Source organism: Eretmochelys imbricata, chromosome 5 (assembly GCF_965152235.1).
Source record: "Eretmochelys imbricata isolate rEreImb1 chromosome 5, rEreImb1.hap1, whole genome shotgun sequence".
Taxonomy (NCBI): Eukaryota; Metazoa; Chordata; order Testudines; family Cheloniidae; genus Eretmochelys; species Eretmochelys imbricata.
The window spans coordinates 98013047-98035117 of NC_135576.1; the positions used below are offsets into that span (position 1 = coordinate 98013047).

At 39.2% G+C, this 22071-nt stretch overlaps 1 protein-coding gene across 2 annotated transcripts; it reads right to left on the reverse strand.

The window, feature by feature from the left end:
- Positions 1 to 498: 498 nt before the first annotated feature.
- C5H9orf85 (chromosome 5 C9orf85 homolog) lies at positions 499 to 21833 on the reverse strand. Of its 2 annotated transcripts, XM_077817584.1 has the most exons (5): positions 21696 to 21817; positions 20780 to 20866; positions 6160 to 6266; positions 4680 to 4793; positions 499 to 3977 (listed from the first exon to the last, which is right to left on the reverse strand). In XM_077817584.1, the coding sequence occupies exons 2-5, from the start codon at positions 20792 to 20794 to the stop codon at positions 3785 to 3787; spliced, it is 429 nt and encodes a 142-aa protein (XP_077673710.1). In that variant the 5' UTR covers positions 20795 to 20866; positions 21696 to 21817; the 3' UTR covers positions 499 to 3784. The 2 variants fall into 2 exon arrangements, with proteins under 2 accessions (XP_077673710.1, XP_077673709.1); XM_077817583.1 differs by lacking the exon at positions 20780 to 20866 and having other exon boundaries at positions 21696 to 21833.
- Positions 21834 to 22071: the final 238 nt, after the last annotated feature.

The following is a 22071-nucleotide window of genomic DNA, read 5'->3' on the forward strand; positions in this document are numbered from 1 at the left end:
TAACACACATCCCAGTCTGCAATCCAGAAGGCCTAAGAAGGCTGCTGTATCTTAGACGCTCCCAGCATAATTTAGGCAGGCCCTCGGTCTCTCCAGCTCTGGAAGAAGCCCAGGTTCAGAGGGTGCAAAGTGGCTTAAAGCTGTCTTAGCCCTTCATCCCCTAGACTGAGTCCTGACTTAAAACCTCTTCCACAGGGCCTGATTCAGCTACCAGATACCAGTGTGAGACCACTAGAAGTAATTCCATTCACGTCAGCGGAGTTGCCTATTACACTAGTGTTCTTGACTGAATTCAGAAAAGAGCTCATACTTCACATGTATCTGAAACAGGCACTCTTAAGTTTAACCCCAGCAAATACCTCATATTTTACTGTCCTAGATGCTTAAGATTTCTTTTTCTCCTGCTATAAGATATGTAAAGTAAATGGGAGTTAGTCATGTCAAAACATGCAATTACGATCTCCAGATTTTCAAATGCAACACACACACTACAGAATATCCTCTTAAAGACAACTTTATGTAGCTGCGTTTAAAAACATGGTTTTTTTACTGCAGACAAATTAACTACAGGGCATCTTCATAACTCCAGCTGCTGGAGTTATGAAGTCAGAGTGTATGATTAATTCTCACACTACTTTATCCAAACCTGATGCTAATCATCAAATGAGCCTGGCTCCTGAATTCAGCACAACTCAGGATCAGGCCCCAAGTGATCTTTTGCATGAGGCAATCAGTCTTGTGATTGTTAGCAGTGGTGCTTGTGCAAAGTGCAATAAAAAAAATTGTCCAGCATCAAAGTATTTCCTCTGTGGTCAAGACAAAGTTTAAACCCCCGTACATATCTATATACAACCATCGAGAAACAGTATATGCATATTTGCAGGAATACTAGGTAAGACAGGAACTATCTTACTGGAACAGACCAGACATTCATCTAGTCTTGTATTCTGAGTGGCTAGTATCAGACTTTAACACCAGAAATGATAGCCTAGTCTCTCCTCCTGCACAACACAGGCCATAGGAGTTTCCTGCTTCAAGTTCAATAGGTATGATTCAGGTAAGCGCATCTTCAGGAGTCTTGATTTTAAGAATTTTGAATGATGGAGAATCCATCACAACCCTTTGCAAGTTGCTGCAATGGTTAATTACCCTTACTGTTAAAATTCTGCACCTTATTTCCAGTCTAAAATTTGTCTGTCTAGCTTCAACTTCCAGCCCCTGGACTATATTATCTCTGATAGTTTGAAGACCCTTCATCAAAATTCTGTTCACTCTATAAGTACCTTTATAGGGATCTTAGCAAACAGTTATGGGAATGACAAGCTAAATAGACTCAAGGAGCTCACTCATGAGAGAGCATATCTTCCAATCCTTTAATCATTCTCCTGGCTTTTCTTTGAATCCTCTCTTTTTTTTTGCATGAGATTACAAGAACTATTTCCCACAAACCCATGTTGATTGACATTAATTATATTACCCTTCTTTAACAGTGCCACATGAGCCATTCCATTATTTTGCCTGGGACTGTCAGACTTGTGTTATGAAGGAGCACCTATTTTACCTTCTCCAAACCCCTTGTCATTTTTGCACTGGGATATCTATCATCCCCTAATCCTTTCAACCTCTCCTTGCATGGAAGTCTTTTTATGTCTCTCCCAACTTTTCTCCTTTTCCATGCAATTCTCCTACTTTCCTCAAAACATTTTTTGGAATCCAGTGTGGAGTTCCATATATAACAAAAAAGCTCATCTCCTTCTCCAATTTAATAATTACAAGTTTTGCAATTAGTTTCTGCATCAAAACTGGATAAGAACTACAATAACCTACTCCTTACCAACACCCCACATATATGCTTTAGTGTCCAGTATCCTGTCTTCTGACTCCAGCACAGGTATGGAGGGACTATCTACTTTCTGTTTATAGAGCCAAATAAAATACCTGCTTTTACTGTCTTCTCATTTCTGCCCCCCTTCCCAACCCCCCACCAGAAGGTGTCATGGCCACACTGACTAGCTCGCCAGAAGTTACTATCCAATCCAGTAAGTCTCACTTCCCTACTGAGGAGGACAATGCAGTCTCCAAAGCACTCGGAGCTTTTAAAAGCATTTCTCCCTTTATACTACTACTTCCTCTCTTACTTGTGTTTAAATGCAAATTTAAACTATTGTTTAAACAGAATCTTCAAGTTAGGGAAGAGAATCTTCTACAAGGCTGGGAAATGTTTCCATACAATATAATGTGGTTGGCCACACAGAATAGGTTGGTTCTGAATGCTGCTGCTCTTTATTCCTCATTTTTTGCCCTTTCTATGCTCAGCGCTCCCTGGCAGCCTGCATGCAATTTCTTTTACAATTTAGATTCTATAGCAATTGCTTGGCTAAAAAAAATCCATGGTAGTAGTTCCCACCTACTGGGAGCCAGCCCTTATTGCCTTACGTGGGCTAAAAAAACCACACATGCTTTGGGCTCCACCTCTTAACTTTCCAAGTGGGGTGTGAGAAAGTTCAACCTCTGGCTCACTGCTACTATAATCGGACAGGGCATCTGGGATGGCACTTTGTTTGGTAGGTCAGTTGTGTACACTGAGCAAGGTCCCTTAGAACTGGGCAATTCTATAATGAGCCATATGTGGTTAATTTAAATGCTCTCTAGTGTAAAAATTGTGGTTAATACTTTGTCCCTTCTGGCCTTGGAATCTATTGCCATAGCAGATGAAACACTTGCTAATTCCAGCAGTATTTCCGGGTGCAAAGCATACAACCAAGAGGTGCTACTGAATTCAAGTAATAAAAGGGTTATTCTAGTCCAATAAATTTAGTTAAGCATTCCCCATTAAGATGTTCTAGTCCATATTTTATAGTTAGTTATTTCTCCATAATGTAGAAAACTGATTTGCTTTAATTTCAGAAAGGCTGTTCCTACAAAAACACACGCGTGAACTAGATTAGAGTTCAAACCTGGCAATAGTGCAGCTGAAAAATAAATGCAGTTATATGTGACTGTCACTAGAGGACACTATTTATTTATTTCTCAAATCATAACGCAAACTGAATTAGAAATACAGCTCAAAGGAAAAATCAGTTGTGTGAAACTATACCCTAACCAAAAACAATAGGCCTGTGGTCTTTACACACCGAGAATCTTCTAAAGATACAAACTTGTCACTCAACATTTTAAATGTTAATGACATGACTTCAGTTGGAAGTACTATTGCTTACGAGAGGTACCTTAACAGGATACAGATCCTCTATTTACGCACAAGAGATGAGCAGTAAGTGTGGGGGTAGTGGTAGTACTCCACAGAACCCTGTTCTGGAGCATATTAACATGACTAAGAAAGTAGCTTAGTGTCTAGACTCATTCATTAGCACTATTTTTGACAGTTTACCTTTCCTTCCTGTGCTAGGGCCATTTGTCCATAATACTTTGGCCTGAGATCTGTAACTCACTTTGCACAAACAACAGAATAGTCACCACATGACAGACATTTCCGATCAGGATGATTTTTAAAACCAGTGACCTGGAAGTGGAAAGGCTCCATAACTCCCTGTATACCAGAAATTGACAATTTTTTCTTGCGGAATACCACTCTTGCATAAAGATTTGTGATAAAATTCAAATATAAAATGGAACATTTATATTAGCAGTGTGTCAAGCACTCAAATGTCAGACTGAACTGTCCTCGTGGAAATACTAGGTAGGTATCACTTTGACTTTTTTCTTCAGTTGTACAGTCTCCTGACTAGAACTTTAGCCTTTCATATAAGATTCTACAGGAACAGTTTCAGACGTCTGTCCTTTCAAACTTCATATTTTTAAAATGTTCCTCGAGCAGGTCAGGATTCTTATCATCCATGCCATCTAAGTCAATATCAAAATCCAGTTCATCACTTTCCTCTGACTCATCTCTTCTACTGAGCGTTCTTTGGCAATTTCCAGTAGTCTCATTCTCCGTCTTCTCTGGTCCTTTACTGATCCTAAAAGGAAACACAGAAGTCTTATTTGACAGACTTTCAGGATCTAATTATTAAACTGGGAGTGGAGCAGGGGGAACTTTTGGTTTTGTGGTTTTAATAAAAATAAAACCACTCTATGGGGGGGGAACACGGGGACGACAGATCTATCCATCTATCTTCTATCTATCTAATCAACTGTTGCTTGCCATAAGCCACATACCAGCAAATTAATACATGATGCTCAGTAAAGGGAAACTGCTGGCCCGAGCAATAAAAACACTAAATAGCATAGTTGCTATGTTCTCTATCAACCCTTGTTTGGTTTCTTTTTTCTGCTTACTGTAATACTGAATAATCAGACGACAAATTAAATTCAAACAATAAATTAGCTTGTGCATATTTTATGGTAATTAACTTTAGTCCATTTTAGAGGGCTTAGTTCCAAAGTATATGCAATTACCCTTTGCAACTTAAAATAAAGTCTTATTGGGTCTGATCTCATTCCCACTAATGACAATGGGAGTTTCACCCCTGATTTCTGTAGGACTGAGGTTGCTGTCTTCTACTGAATCCTGTCCCGATTACTTAAGGCGCATACTAACATAAGGAAATGTGCCCTGAAATACAACAGAACAATGAAAATTTCCAAACCTATTTTGTTAAAAGAATGCATGAGATACAACTAGTGCAGGTATGTAATCAAACTTTCTGAGAAGTACTTACGGAACTACAATTTCTTCTTTCTTTCCACATTTAGCGCACACTTCTAATTCACAAGCACAAGATCTGCAAATAATATGGTAAGAATCCTTTACAGTCTTTTGGAGGCACTTCACGCTATTAAGAAGGAAAATATTAGAATGATTGGCTAGTTAGCAAATTGGAATGTTCAATTAATTCTTAAAACTTTCCAATAACAAGTCTAATTGTTTCATAGGCCCCAAAGTGGGAGAAGACTACTTTCCGTAATAATAAAGTCCTATGTATATGCCAATCTCATATGTAATATTAAAGAAATATGTTAACTAATTGACTGAACTATCATATTTCTCTAACCTTTTAAATGTCAGTTTTGGAAAATTAAAACAAAAGAATTTGTTTTAACTGAATTTAGTTACTGTAATCTTAAATGTTCCCCCATAATAACACACATCAGTGCAACTCCACCAAAAATATTCTTAACACATTCCTTTTTCTTTTAATCTGTTTAATGTGACCTGCACATCAGTAAGCATTCTATTAGCTAAAATTATATATTTTGGCCTGATCCTGCAATTAGATCTACATAGGCTGAGCTCTGCACCCTCACAGAGCTTCAGTGACATCCATTTATAAGGAGCAGTTTGTAATAGTGGCAGCCTTTATTTGTATATGTTGAGAATAAGGAAGATCTGATAAATGCCAGAACCATCTATTCTATCTCAGTTACTGAAGAGAATTTTTGAAAATAAAGTTGATTTAATGGTCTTCCATCTCCATGAATGACTAGAAAAATCTACTAGTGAAAACGGTTTGTCACCTGCATAGAGGCCATTTGTATTTTATACAATATATTCCTATGAAACAAAACACTTTATTTTAAAACCTGATTACAAACAAAAGTTCTGCCTGCATTAAAAAAGTGGAATTAAGCCCTAAAAGGGTTTCTTTAGGCCCCTGTCCAATAGCGGTCAGATGCCTATTCATTTGGTGGTACTGAATGAGGTTAGATAGGGTCCAAGATTGAAAAAATAAATTCATTTGGTTAAAAATTCCACCCCTTTCCCCCCCAGTTTATCTTGTGTACTGGAAAAATAGAGATGTTTCCCTGTCCCTGACTGACTTTGCAATCTTGGGACAATCCCTTATGTTTCTGTGCCTCAGGTTTGTCTATTTAGAGGATTAGGATAATTAGGTCCCTCACAAGCACTATGATGCGTAAGGCTGTTTAGGTATTTTAATGAAAGGTGCTATATATGTAGTTAAAAAAAAAAGACACCCAATGGTTTGCATTTTTAAGAGAACACACTTTTTAAATTTTTTTTAAAAAGTAAAAACATTATAAGCTTTCCTAGAACTTCAGACTACTGAATTTAGAGCTCAATACAATATGGATTATATCTCTTCTACACATGAAAATGAAATTTCCAAAAATGGTAATACACCCCCCAAAAGAGGTGTACAAATTATACAGTGATTAGCTGTGAAGTAATTGTTGACTCACCATTTCTTCGGTTTTGACAGTGGTTTGTATTTGCTGAATTTTACACGCCACTCCAAGACCTCCTTACAGTGCTGACACACTCCATCATGAAGCTTTGCATTAATTTTCTAAAAAAAAAAAAAGTTGTGCTTGAAGTGTCATCTTTTATAAACCAACCAATTAGCAACTATTCATCAGTTTAGTTTAAAAAAAAAAGCCAGCCTCTTATGAAGTAATTCCACCCATCATCTTTTGATATCCTGCAGCTACAGTACTGGGGGAAGATGTATTCTAATGGCAGTGCAAGAACAAGGAGTTCATCTATTTACCTGTTCTTATGTTAGTAATAAAGAGACTGAACACTTTCAAGCATTCCTAAGAATCAGTAAAGGTAAATGTTGCCAGAGTACTTCCATTCAGAGTAAAATGCATGTGTTTGGTACAGAAATGGATTTTGAGAGACCAGCTTTGCTCACTGAAGACCGTTACAAGTTTAATACCTATAATTTACACTGTATTAGGCTTTAGCAATGATAATGTATATTAAGTGGGTAGCCTCAAACTTTTTTCTAAAAGCACAGAGGAAATGGAAGTGCCACATCTTATACCATCAGGAGGACACAGTGTCTTCCATATTATGAACTTCATTCCTATAAAAAGTTCCTTCTGCTTTCCTTCCACATTTAATTTCATTTTTAAGAAGGAATGAATCAGTTGAACTAGAGAAGTGTTTCCATGATAAGGGAAAGCTTAGTATAGGTACATGTTGCAAAAGAAAGTTGTCCTATTCACTGAATTAGGTGAGAATACAGTACACATGAAACATCACTGGTTGCCCTAGAAAGTAATTATCCAGGGCATAGGAAACCTTGGCTTCCTTAAACAGCTCCCCTTTCTTAGACTGAATCAGGCACATTCTTTATATTCATTCCTTCACCTTGGACTGTCAATGACATTAATTCTGGTAATGACATCAATCCACTAAGAACTGAACTGAGAAATCAAATCTGTTAATATTTTTAAATGGAGAGACTGAATAATGGGTATTACACAGAAGTATGCTACTTATTTCTTGTTCATGAGCAGTTTCATTATAGAAGCCAGTCTCCATGAAAGACTGACCACAGATTTTCTTATCTTTTATGTTCAATAAAATGTCAATACTATTTCTAAACACAAGAGTAAGATATCATGTTTGAAATATTTGAGTGGATAATTATATTAGCCATGAATGCTACAAGCTATATGAAGAAAACAATGAAAAATTTAAGGTTTTTTTCAGAATACTGAACACTTATGCTTTTGAATAGTTTTCATACGTTTGCTGTAAGCAGCTTCAAAAGGAGACAATGGCAACCATTTAAATGACAACTGCTATATTCAATTATATTAAACTGGAAATAATGGCAACAAAGTCAATTGACTATTGAACCACCTCTAAATATTACAGTTCAGAAGCATCTACTCATGATGGAACAGAAGAGCACACCAGCAGTCTCCCCAGTGGAGCTATGGAACAGTATCTCTAGCCTGGGCTCCTTTCTTTCTACCTGCTTCTATTTCATAGAGCGCACTAGTAGAGCTTGGAGCAGAGTTCTCACTCTTCACATCCTCTGCCAACAGAGTGAAAAGGATCCTATTGTTGTTTCTACTGTGATAGTGCCAAGAAGCCCCAGACCCATTGTGTGCCCCCGCCCCACCAAAACAGCCCTACTTTAGACAGAGCGTGAAAATGACTGTTCTCTCACATAAATGTATATCATGCCAAAAACGTGAGGTTATAAAAAGCGGTATGCTATGTTGAAGAATTTCTTGCAATAGTAGTATTTCATAAAGCAATTCAGATGTAGTAATTGTTCCCCAATCTCCCTGTGTCCTCTGCCTATTTTAAGGTTTTGGTGTTGTCTTGTTTTGGGGTTTTTAAAGTAAAAATTGGGTACTTCAGGGTCTCTATGTTCCAAGATGTTACCATTATAAAATGGAAAGATGGGCATAAGTGACAGACTTATACAATTTAGCCTCTTGGTTTCATCCCAGTAGTCACAAGGTATACATGCCTTTTCTCCATTTATGTTAATTCACAACACTAACTGTGTATGCACATGTAATGATTTTTAAAATGAGGTAGGCCTAGAGTAGCTGTCCTGGTAATAGGCACAATATATAAAATAAGTAGCTATTAAGTTCCATTATATTAGCTATAGTGCCTGTCATCAGAATAGCTACTCTAGGACTACACAATTTAACATTTTGTATACTTCTTCTTTCAAACCACAAACAAATTCTACATTTTAATATTACAATGTCAAGCACTCAAAAGTTAGCAAATGCCCTAATTAAGATTGCCTGTGCATATGCATTTTGATCCAGTCCTTAAATGACACTTTTTTCCCATGGGACCTGCTGCCTCATTCAGTGAATGGATAGTCATTCAACTCCCCATCCCCTTAAATCCTTCACATAAAATGTGTGGCCCCTGGGTAGGTCTTAATGTATGCCATCCACCTTATCCTTAATACAAAGTCTTTAATTTCCTCATTGAAGTTTTCTGTGGCAGTCGTACATAGTAGCTGAGTGCATCACAAAAAGTAATTCATCTTCACAACACCCCACTGGTAAGTAACTGGGATTATTCTTTTTATAGCTGGGGAACTGAGGCAGAGTAAGGCAAAAGTAGTCAAGAGTCCACTGTTTTTTTGGGGGGTGGGGTGGGGTGTCTAATTTGAAGATGGCAATGCGCTGATTTTTTTTTCCAGCATACTTAACATTTTTATAGCACTCTAATATGTTCAAAGCCAGACTCCAGCTATGATTGTGAGAACTCACCACTTCTGTATATCTGTCCCCAGATGTCTCAAGGTGACCCAGAAAGTGAGTAACATACAATTTGTGGCCAACTGAAAAGTTCAGTTTAAATGATTTGCCAAGCATCCTAAAGGAACTCTGTGATAGACTCAGGGATAAAATCCAGTGCTCCAGGGCAACGTTTAACTGCCTTAAGCATGAGACTATCCTTTTCTGACATTTCACTACCTCATTCTCATATCTTTCAACTTCTGCACCATGACGTGGTTCTTACAGACAACTGCCTCCTTTACTACACAATTCTGCTTCAACCCAAAAGCACAGTCCATCCTGCACACTGAGCAAGGCAAGGGTTCTGTGAAAAAACAGTATCCTGTAACTAGTATGGTTGCCAACGGTCCAGGATTGTCCTGGAGTCTCCAGGAATTGAAGATAAATCTTTAATTAAAGATTAATCATGTGATGAAACCTCCAGGAATATGTCCAACCAAAACTGGCAACCCTAGTAACTAGATATTATGTATCATAATGCATATGCACAAGGTGGGACTGAAGTAAGGTTGCACAAGTTGTAATGAGTCACCTTACCTGTGGGGTTAAAATATTAAATATGTAGAGTAAGTTGTGTATTCTAACACTCATCATTTAATCTTCCATACCTACCTACTTAAGATAGATGTCCTCGTTAAGAGTGCAAAGTAGTAGTTTCCTTAGTATAGGTTGTTCAATCTTTTAATAAGCCTCAGGATGAGTGCATGTCTATTTTATCGACTGAATCGTCACACTTTCAGGAATACCAACTCTAAGTTCTCTGACCTCCTTAGCCATTTTTATTCTACCTGAATACAAGAAGCTTACCTTCCTTCCTACCTGCTTTAAGCCCAATCAATTTACTTAGTAGTTTTGAATATTTTTGCAAATATTCTACACTATAATAACCCCTACCTCTTTAGTAACAATTTTTCCCACACTCCTGCAAACAAGTTGAGAAATAAGACCCAGACAGCTATTTCCCTTCAGTCTTCCATTGCAACTGACCAACTGGAGAGCACTCCCTCACACCCAAAATCGATTTTATTACTATTCATATCTCCTCCTGATGGGTACAATTCTTGGCTCTCCCACACATCACAGATGTGACCTAGAGGCCCTACCCTTACCTTCATCTCCTCCTCCTTTTGCCTGAGGCCTTATTTACTTTGGGAAATTTGTATACATGGTGATTGTTTTGGACTGAGGTAGCTCCACCAGCAGTAAAAGTAATCTAAACAAATGTAGACAAGAAGCTAATGTTTTTAGTCACCATGAAATCTAATCCATTGTTTTCCTTGGTCTCAGGCTGCCCCAGACACAAACTTTGAACCATGATATCTAACTATTCACTCAAGTCTTCAGTGCTGATTCCCTCCTAGAATTGCTACCTCTAAACTTCTTAAAAGGGGACTTGGAGTGATGGCAATGCCTCTTCCTCTACTTTTCAATTTTTTTTTTATTTTTTTTTAAATGGAAAAACTTTTCTGTACCAAGTCCAAAAATCCTTGGCTTCCCAGACCATGCTCCCCCTACCACCTCAAAACAAAAAAACCCTCTCTGAACTGGATTTTAACATGCTCCAAAACAGGACTTAAAGGGACTGGAGCCACTCCAACTCCACCCTGGAAGCTGTAAGTTTCTTACATCCTCACAGACTGGAGGTTACTTGTGATCCTCGCAGGCCCAAGTGGTGAACTTCAGGCGGACTGAACATCTGGTGAGTAAATGCTCCTCACCAATGCATCAAAGGTATTATGTATAGTAGCCTTACAGACATTTGTCTCACATGAAGGGCAGTTCTTAAACTCAGCCTTTCCCCCAGGATCTGCCATTACAGCTGAAAATAATATCATGGAGTTAGAAGGGATTGTTCCTATGCAAATGAGAAACACTTAAATACTACAGGTTTTAATTAAAATTATGCAAATAACTACTGCAGCATAAAATGATTGGAGAATGGACACATCTAAGCAATTCATCTAATTGTCATGTTTGGATTAACTAAAGCTTTTCAGGCCTGATCCTGCTCAACTTAAATCAACATCCATTTCACCATTCTCTTTAATGGAACTGCAACTAACCCTTATTTTCTTAACATGGAATATATTTGTATTTAAGTATCTATTATATACAATGCCTTTTTAAATTTCTGAAAAGCAGTTTATCTATCTTCATTCTACGATTAACTTTCCACCTTAGTACAGTAAACATAAAAACTTGGTCTCAAAATATAGTGGGTTTTTATTCTAAACTAATTATATTAGTAGAGCAGGCAGCGCCACTTATGGTCAAGTTTGCCCAAAACTTCACATTATAAGACCTAGCTTTCAGATGCTTCCAACTTTGCCAAACAAACCGATAAGTCTGTTTTCCATGCTGAGTGTTTGCCTAAGGCAGAATGTTTTGAAAAAGTTTCAACTAAGAGTTCAGCCATTTCTAGGAAGATTAGGGAAAAACACTATTGTTCAATCCATGGGTTTTTTTATTTACAACCGTTTCATTGAGAAGCTGTAGTGCCTTCATGCTTTGGAGCATGTACACAAAATTTGGCAGAGCATTTTAGTATCGTTAACCATTTTTAGTATGTTATGGAGGTACAACACTACACTTCTGAGTTGAAGGAAGCTCATTATTGTTAAGCAGTGTACTTTTAAACAAGGAGTCGGCCTCTCTTACAGATACTTCACTAATTTCCAATAATACGCTGTGATTGGTACTGGAAAAAAACATTTATTACTGGAGTGATGACAAAGATCAGCTCAGCAATGTGTAATGTACTTGGAATGCAAAAGGCCATACCCAAGAGAATTGCAATGTATGTAATAGTGCTGAAGAACACATACTTTTCCAAGTACTAGTTGGAAATAATTCATAATTGATGGATAAATACCTGTTTGTGAAGCTATGAGAAACCCTGAGTTCATTTTAATGGAGACATAAAGCACTGAACACTATAATTACCAAACAAAAGAATGATGCTCATTTCCTGTTGGCAGCACGTTTCCTGTATTAGCTCTGTTCGTGCAGAAACCAACTGGCATACAGCAATGAAAGCAATCAGCGTATTGTATATATTTTTTTCTTTTCTGAAGTACATTTAGTTTTATACAAGTAACACAGGCGTACCAGTTAAAGATAAACTCTTCCCCCATCCCTCCACTTCATTAGTGGGTGCCCAGCCCTGCCCATATTAGTCACAGTTTAACTTTTCCTTTTTACACTGAAACTCCAAAGTTCACCTTAAGTTAAGATCAGGTGACTGGCTCACATGACAAAAAAGCTATGCCTCATATGCCCAATCTTCTGCATTTCCAGCAACATATGCTTGAATAATATGAAACTACAGAGCTCCCATCTAAGGTCCTCTCCCACAAAGACATGCACTGAGTAGTACCAGTGATTTTTATTTAAAATGAACAGTACACATGAGAACCTTTAATAAAGGGTAATGTAAATTTAATACAATTGAATTTTGTTTTGCAGCAAATCACTTTACAATTTGAAGAACTAGTCCAATTTCTTAATAGCTAAAGTATCATTAACATTTGTCTAATTATCTCATCTTCACTGGCATAATTAATATTTAATTATATTTGAAGATTCCTTTTTCTTTTGGATTTAAGATTGGCATTCAACATGTGTGTGATTTCTCTGACATTTGATACTCCATTCAAAGCTTTTAAAAAAAAAAACCTCAGGAAAACTGACCACTGTTAATAACCATTAACAATTTTCAAATATTTTTAGTCAACTTACGATAAAATACTATGGAAATAAATGCATGATGCCTAAACAAGAAAGTAATTTTATCACCTTGGGTCCCTAAAACACAATACCACTTTTTTTTTTTTTTTTTTTTTTTTTTGAGTAGAGCAGATTTAAAGAGTAGAAGTAGTTTGGAATAGGGGCAGGAAAACGTTTTCAACAGACTGAGCAGCGCAAGTGGAAACCCCTACCAGACCTACAGTGAAACACATGAATAAAGAGAAGAGACCTGTATTATAAAACCAAAGTGAGCCCACAGATGTGTAGCTGGATTTGCAGTCCATGAAAGGCAGAAGCAATCCAAAGCTGTGAAAATCAAAAGGGCAATTTCAAATCCGATACAGAAAAGGAAGAGAATAGCAGCTTGCCTGTGCTTGTAAGTCTGTCTGTCCCCTGTCCTCTGATGCCTTGCCAGCATCTCCTATGCCATTCCAACCTGTTGTGTTTGTGCAGCAGACAAAGTGAAATGTAGTAATCCGTAAGAGGGCTGGGTTGAGTGGAACCACAAGAGAGCTAAACATGTGGGAGCAGTTGCCAGCTACTGTATGTGTTATTTATAGGACTTCTGGCTTTCGAGGTTTGTTAGTTTCACTTTTGGGGGGTTATTTTTTTTTAGCAATTTTGAAGTTTTCTGTAGATGCCCAAAAATCAGAGGGTTTTGGAAGTTATGTACTGTATTGAGTAATGTCTTCGTAATATACTCTTGTGTGCTTTAACATTACTGCTGTTTCAAACAGCACTATGTTGAAGTGCATTTGGGAATATCTACTTTGCGGCAGCAGGGTCTACAGAGAATAACTAATATTCAACACATTTAGTGTGCTTTAGAAATCACATCTCTGTAGTCCACGTTGTGACTCTACACATCACTTGCATCTTAGGGCTTGTCTACACATAACCATTTCCAGTATTTATTGGATAAACACCAATTTTTTGTTTGTATGGAGGGCAGTATATTTTTTGTTTGTATGGAGGGTTTTTATCAGCTACAACCAAAATTCAGATACTGCTAAAAACAAAAAATTCTAGAGCCATGCTAGAACTGTGACCTTGCTGTCAACTGAGGGCATCTGATCACTGCACCATGAAGCCTCAGACTCACGCTGGCCTTCATCAATGCGCAGAAGCAGTGAGCATGGAATGACTTCTTCCATTTTCAATTGTTTAACTCAGTTATTCTATTAAAGCAGGGGGTTGAATGCAATTCAAATTTGTGTACTATGTTTATTGATCAACAAAGGCAGGAGTGAACGTTGTTCGGTACTTTACAAGCTCCACTGGCTGCCTATAAGATTATTAATGGACTAAAACTCCCAATGGCTTCAGACACATTCATGAACCAGAAAGACAGGTTGTGGTGTCCCTGTGAGTATAGCTAACTGGTCCGTGTCAGTTTCTCAGAGCAGGAAACATTTGCAATGTAGTAGTCACCAGCTAAAGAACGCTCTGGCAGAGGTGATTAGACTGATTACACCCATAAGTGTGTTCAAACCCAAACAAAACAATCTTTTGATAAAGCCTTCCCCCACTAGTAGTATTGACTCAATGTGGAAATTATGAAGGGCAGGGGAGAAGAAACATCAAGAGGAGGAGCAAGAGTAGATTAATACAGGCACATCTCTTTGGAAAAAGTGTGGAGACAATGAAATTATAGCCCTCTTTGGGGTACACTCCCTATTTTATTAGTTATAGCAAGCAGATATTCTGGGGATACCCTTTTAAACTTTAGAATGAAGAGCAACTTCCTTAAAGAGTAGAACTGAAAGTTGTTGGGGGCAGGCATTCTTGAAGTGCACTACAAAATGCTGATCTGAGATTGGGTGCAGTAGCAAGGAACAAATTGTCAGTATGCATTAATCTCAGGTAGCTGTTTGACGTGTCAGGTATGGGTTCTGAAAGGTAATGTACTCATTGCTATGCAAAATTCAGTTTAACCTTTTGTTTTTACATCTGGCAGTGGTTCCCATGATACAGAACAGAAGTAGATATAATCACAACTGAGACCACAACCTATTCCCAAGCCACTCTCTCCTATGCCACTATAAACAATGACTTCAAACTAACATCCTCTAGTAAAACTCACAAAAGGCAAACTAACAGCCCTACCCTTCATAATTAAAATAGGAGACAGCTATAAATAAAGATACACACTAAAATTTCACTACAGAATCTGCAGACTCAGGATAAAAAGTCAGTCCACAACAACAAAAAATTGCACAGCAGTGACAAACTCTCAATATGTAATCAAAGAATGTGAATGTGTAACACTCTGAGTAAGAACTGTAGTATTTATGTAGTGTATAAGTGGCAGAGTCTCATAGTACATTTGCTAGCCATAACTAAAGTACGTTGTAGTATAAAACAGCAGCAGCTTTCCTTTCATACACACCTGGATATTAAATGTTGATAGCAATATAAACTTACACCACATCAGTAACAAGATTAATTCAAGAAATTTGTCCAAGTGTAAACTGGTCCCATGTCAATTTAAGGTACTAATAACAGAAAATAAAGGACACCAAATCAGATCACATCTATTGAGAGCTCAATTATAAAATGACAAGCAAGATTTGCGTCCTGATCCTGCAACTGGATCAATGCAGGCAAACTTCTGGTCCCACTGGCAGATACCCAGTTGAAGGGGTGGGGTCTTATTTAGCACCCAATGGAAAATATATATGTATTATACTAAAGAGAGAGGAGTTTATAGGTAGGAAAATAATACCCTATTGATTGAAAAGATGAATATTGAATCTTTAAACGTTTAAATGATGGATTTTCATGCTACTAAAACAGCTCAAATAAACAGACCAGTTTTCTGTGAGTTCGGTTTGATATGGTTACTTTTTGAGAGTGGCTAAAGGTTTAGTTAATAACTGGCCTATGAAAATACCTGAGTATTTGGGGGAGATTTACTAGAAGATGCATAGAATCTAAATAATTTTCAAATAAATCTGACAAACTGGGTCTGCCTGTTTAATCTCTTATCAGATCTCAAGTGATTCAACCTTCAGCCACCTCATTTGCCATTTCAGGAATCGGGTTGGCTTTCCTGACAGCAGTCCTGCTGGTCGGTGAATGATAAGGGTCGCTGTCTCCAGAACAATAACTTCCCCCAGTATTTCTCTATTTTCCTTGTTTACTACTTCTCATTCCATTCCCCACTGCCACACTTCCTACCCAAGGACAACTGGCATTAAACGGCTAATGCCAATAGCACTATTTTTCACAAACGTATCCTAAAATATATTGTCTAACATCTGCAAGTTTTATGGAAAAACTTGTAAGTACATATTAAATGAACATTACATTCACATAAACTCCGATAAAGTCAAATGTGTTTCTAGAAATGGTGACCTCAGTAATATTCATGTCATCAATATTAAGTCATCTACCTACAAATACATGTAGTACACTTATTAACTCAGCTCATAAAATCTCTATCAAGCTAGCATTAAGGCATTTAAAGGAAAGATACAATATTTCAAAAGGTCCTAGCAATGTTTGCATGAGGTGGTCTAATTTTGTGTGACTGATATAATTCTGTGCTTCATATATTGTAACCTTGGAACCACACCACTAGAATACTGTTTGCATAGATGCAATGTCAACTCCAGAGATGAACCACCTGGCCATCCAAAAAAAAAAAAAAACACGTAAGATTGTGTACGTTGAAGACTTTTCCTAATCCCATCTTGAAAAAAAAAAAAATACTAATTCCAGAATATAAATACAAAGCAATTCACAAAGAAAGGTTCTGACCTTATATTTCAAAATATCAAATACACAACTGTACAATGCAGAGCAGTTGCATTTGGGGTTCTGATTAGGCACTTTAGCTCAAACTGTGAGGTCCCAAATGAACTATATTTGCTTATCTAATCTGATTAGATAGTCAACACCTAAATTCCCTCTGAACTGCGCAGCAGGCTAGCAAGGGCTGCACAGGTGGGGAGAGGTGCTTCTCCCCCATCCCCAGGGTAGCCTCCACCCCAAACTCCCAGCCCCACCCCAGAGCCCACACCCCCAGCCGGAACCCTCAGGCCCCGCATCCTAATTCTCTGCTCCAGAGCCCTCACCCCCCACTCCACAACCCTCTGCCCCAGCCCTGAGCCCCCTCCCACACTCTGAACCCCTCGGCCCCACCCCACATCACCTCCATATTGGTGCACATAACAAAATTTATTCCACACATGGATGTAAAAAGTTAGAGGAACATTGTGACACAGTGGCAAACTCCACTTGGTGTATTGATATTGCCTCATTTCTACCCACAGTGAAATATCCTTAAATAGCTTGATGCAGTTCTCAAGGTCTTCCTGACAGTTATTGGTTGCATTTTATATAATTAGGACTGCACCATAAAAAATAAAGGTCAGTGTAGACTTCAATACAACTAGAACCAAAATATTTATTTTTCTTCAAATTTTTCTTGAGTGCCCATCCTGAATATCTAGATATTTGTACTATTATTTAATAATCATGCTAACCTAAGGATAAATATCCAAACAAGCAATTTACTTGCTGTGACAGGCCGTACCCTTAATTTCATCCTTTTTTACAAGACTCTGATAAATGTTGTACAAAGTATGCCTTATGAGGTATCATCTGAAAATTCAGAATCTACTGAATATTATTGCCCTGGTAAAATGCATGGCAACACTGTATGTAAAGTTATGAAATTCCACTGTATAAGACATGTTCCAAGCCTAGGAAAACGGCTTGAAACCAGTTCCCCAGAGACAAAAGGCTAGCCAGCACCTCAGTCAGGGGTCAACATAATCAAGTGAACTATCACCTGATTAAGAAGCCATTCTTTATTAGGAAAAAGAATATGGGTGGGTGTGAGACCTATCACTCATCTAAAGTTACACAGCAAAACTCTTCCTTTATATACATTTACATGTTACATTGCATTTACTGTACATTGCATAACATGTTTTGGGTTTGGGTTGGTCACTGTGTAGGAACCAATCCTTGGACAGCATGGTCTATCCTGTCCCTGCTTGACTTACTCTTTACTTCATTTTACATTCCAGGCTTTTGTTATCCAGTCCGGTGTCGTCATAATCAAGTGGACTATCACCTGATTAAGAGGCCATTCTCTGTAGGAAAAACGAGTGTGAGCGAGAAATTTACATGTTGGCAAAGTAACAGCTGGAAGTTCCCATCTCAGACTTGCTGTCATCTGAACCTCGCTGGAGATGAGTCCCAAAGAATCATCGGATGCATCCGATGAAGTGAGCTGTAGCTCACGAAAGCTTATGCTCAAATATATTTGTTAGTCTCTAAGGTGCCACAAGTACTCCTTTGCTTTTTGCGGATACAGACTAACAGCTGCTACTCTGAAAAGAATCATCAGTATACTTAAATTTTCAGAAAGCTTTTGACAAGGTCCCTCACCAAAGACTCTTAAGCAAAGTAAGCTGTCATGAGATAAGACTGGTAATTGGTTAAAAGACAGGACACAAAAGGTAGGAATAAATGATCAGTTTTCAGTATGGAGAGAGGTAAATAGTGGTGTCCCCCAAGGGTCTGTAGTGGAACCAGGCCTATACAATATATTCATAAACGATCTGGACAAAGGGGTAAACAGTGAGGTGGCAAAATTTTCAGATACAAAACTACTTAAGAAAGTTGGCACTGCAAAGAGCTACAAAAGGATCTCTCAAAACTGGATGACTGGGCAACAAAATGGCAGATGAAATTCAATGTTGATAAATCCAAAGTAATGAACATTGGAAAACATTATCCCAACCATACATATAAAATGATGGGGTCTAAATTAATTACCACTCAAGAAAGAGAACTGGAGTCATTGTGGAAAGTTCTCTGAAAATATCCACTCAATATGCAGCAGCAGTCAAAAAAGTGAACAGAATTTTGGGAATCATTAAGAAAGGGATAGATAATAAGACAGAAAATATCATATTGCCTCTATATAAATCCATGGTATGCCCACATCTTGAATACTGTGTGCAGATGTGGGTGCCCCATCTCAAAAAAGATATACTGGAATTGGAAAAGGTTCAGAAAAGGACAACAAAAATTAATAGGGGTATGGAATGCCTGCCATATGAGGTGAGATTAATTAATTGGGGCCTATGTCACTAAAACAAAGGAAGGTGAAGCAAGAAATGATTAACAGAACATTAATCAGATCTGAAAAATGTGCTTTATTCAGAAGACTTAAGCAATTCTAGAGCCTATACATTATTGCAATATGTGAATGTTCTATAATAATAGGCTAAATGTACATGAATAAGGAGCAGCTCACAGGTTGCATGGGTCAGGAATATGAATCCAATTTCTTTTTTAAAAAGTTTTTGGAAAGAATAAGTCTTTGTTCATGGGATTTTGGTGACAAGGGTAACTTATCTGCCACTTTAATAAAATATAGTTTAATTTTAGAAAACATTAAAAAGATGTTTGACATACATTCAAATACAATTTTCCTAATGATCCTAAAACTGTGTTTAGTGCAGAACTCCTTGAGGTCTAGCTCTCTAGAATTTTTGGTGTCCTAGACAAACTGGAAAATGTACACCCAACTCCTGCAGTGACACCCCCCCCCCCCAACAATCATCGTCAGAACTGCTGGATGCCCCAGAAAAGTCACCTGTACTGCCTGCAGAGCTTTCCCTACAACCTACTATACCTAACACCTTGTATTAATTTAATTATCTCCCTTTTCTTATTTCCTTTCCAAAATCCATTCATTTAAGTAGGCTTGAGATATTGACAAGAAATATAAATCCTTTGTTCTTAATGCCACCAGAAATTAGTAATGATTTTTTTTTTACAACTCTATATTAATTAACTTCAGTTTAGAGCAGTAGTTCTCAAAGTTATTTGATCATCCCCCCACCCCTTTGTGTCTGTAGTCATTTACACCCCTCTCCTCACACAAGTACCACCACCCAGATCTGAAGGCAGAGCAGAGAGCAGCAGCTGCTGGCTGGGCACCCAGCTCTGAAGGCAGCACCATGCCAGCAGCAGCATCGAAGTAAGGGTGGCAATGTGAAGAGTCAATATCACTTTTCACAACAAACTTAGCACCCTATTGCCATCCTTATTTCTCTGCTGCTGTTGCCACCCCAGGAGCTAACAGCTGGAGACACACTGCCTTCAGGTGAGGGATTGAGGGGGCGGGGAAGGAAAACCTGAGGCCGGGCTGCCTCCCAATGAGGGAATGGGAGAGGGAGGAGAGCCTGAGGTGGCAGGGCTCTAGCTGTCCCCTTTATCCCTGCCTCCCAGGTGTGCACAGACTTTCTGCACAAGCCCCAACCACCTGGGGCTGACAGCCAGAGCTGGTTTTTTTTTTTTTTTTAAATTAAAAAAGACAGCACACAGTTTGCGCCTCTCTTGGGAAGTCCACCCCATAGTTTGAGAACTGCTGGTTTAGAGAAAGAGATTAGAGTAGCCAGTTTTGTTTTTGAGCCAGCATATTTTGGTTGTGATGCACTGGCACAAACAAGTTTAATAACAGTCAAGACCAGAATTCAGATTGTTGATTCTCAGTCCATGCATTATCTAGAAGATCAACATCATCATCAAAATAAACAATCCTAATTAAGGTGCTCAGTGCTGCACAACTCAAAAATTACTACAAACAATTGAAATGTTACATGTGTATATAACCAGTAACTACAAAAAATCATAAGGAAACAGTTTTTATATAAATGTCAATGAAATTAGTTATGAGTAGTTAAATATTTATTGCAGGGTGGTGAACTAGAGCTGTGTGAAACTGTCAGGTTATAATGATCAGGGTCCATCTGAATGTTTGATTCAGTGTTCTGTTACAGAGGTGTACACACATGTATGCATCCGATGAAGTGAGCTGTAGCTCACGAAAACTTATGCTCAAATAAACTGGTTAGTCTCTAAGGTGCCACAAGTACTCCTTTTCTTTTTGCAAATACAGACTAACACGGCTATTACTCTGACACATGTACATGAGTTTTTGTTTTGAATTAATTCTAAAACTGAAAGTAAATCCCAAACAAGAAGTTTGTCAGTTCAGCATTAAGCAAACCTGTGACTCTTGCATGGTTTTATGCGACTTAAGTAGGCCAGAGCCACTCACAAAGTTCAGAAATCATTCAAAGACTTTGGTCTGCATCTGTAACAAACAAGTAAATGATCTAATGGCAAAATTTCCCACCTGTAAAATGGGGATATCTACCTAGCTTCCAGAGGTGGTGTTAATAAATTAAGGCATATGTTTCTAAAGTGCTGAGACCTTGAGCTATAACAGTATTATTACACAAACCCTACATTTTGGCGTAAGCTAGGCTGACACAAGGCCCCTTTACATTCCCGTTTAGGCAGGTTGATACTGAGCCAACACGCTGAGAACTGAAGGCCAAAAGCAGCTGAAGCGGAGACCAGGAGCTATCTATCCCCTCCCCTATTAGCGGGCTGGAGAGAGCGTTCAGCCCCATGCCTGGTTTTTAATGATGCCAGTTGAAGTTATTAGTGGTTTCAACTTGTCAGGCAGCTGCCCATAACCCTAAACCTCCCTTGTACAAACAACGCGCCACCTCCTCGGCCCCCAACCCACAGTTATCAGCTATGGGGTTCCCAGCAGCACCCCACCCACTCCCCAGCCGCCCAGCACAAACAAGCGCTTCCCCGATCGCCCGTGCTCGGGTTAGAGGTTTAACTGCTGTTTATCGCACGTTAACGACGATTGCTCTGCACGTCCAGTGGACGGGCACGTGACGGGCTTGCCGCAGCACCTCACGTGCACCCCTGCTCAAGTTCCCCACTTCCGCCCCGCCCGACACCGGGGCGCGCCTCATCCCGCCGTCGGGCCCGCTCGTCAGCTCCCGTAGGGGCTGGCTCTGCAGACGGCCCGGGATCACGGAGGCGCTTCAGCGCTCTGCCGGGGGAAGCCCTCGGCGCAGGGGCCCTAGCAGCGCCTGCCCCTCGGCCCGGCCGCTCCGTACCTTGCGCTGGGCGCTTGTGTCATACTTGTCATTTTTGAAGACTCGCGAGTTCTGATGTCTCTGGGGCCGCGAGCGGGCCACGTTCCCCCTCTGGGAACTCATCCTCCCGCACCTGGGGCCACCGCTGCCGCACGTGGCTCCCTGGCCCGCCCCCTGACCCGGAACCTCTCGCCCCACCCTCTACTGCCGGCCTCGTAACCGGATTGGCTGCGGCGCCACAGGCAATCGAGCTCTCCCATTGGCTGGGACTAGTTGTCAATCGGTTGCTCTGTATGCTGGGATTTGCTCCCCTGTGGATTTCTTGTGCTTCCTCATTGGCCCTAACCGGGCTGCAAGCTCATTGGTGCGTTGTGGCCGGTTGCCGGTCAATGAGGGC

What these genes read in the sequence shown, in the direction of transcription:
- C5H9orf85 (XM_077817583.1), bottom strand. Translation starts at nt 21,797, where the DNA reads ATGAGTTCCCAGAGGGGGAACGTGGCCCGCTCGCGGCCCCAGAGACAT. An exon ending in ACACAAGCGCCCAGCGCAAG is followed by an intron (nt 6,267 to 21,695) that starts GTACGGAGCGGC and finishes TTTTTTTTTTAG; the next exon opens with AAAATTAATGCAAAGCTTCA. An exon ending in CTGTCAAAACCGAAGAAATG is followed by an intron (nt 4,794 to 6,159) that starts GTGAGTCAACAA and finishes CCTTCTTAATAG; the next exon opens with CGTGAAGTGCCTCCAAAAGA.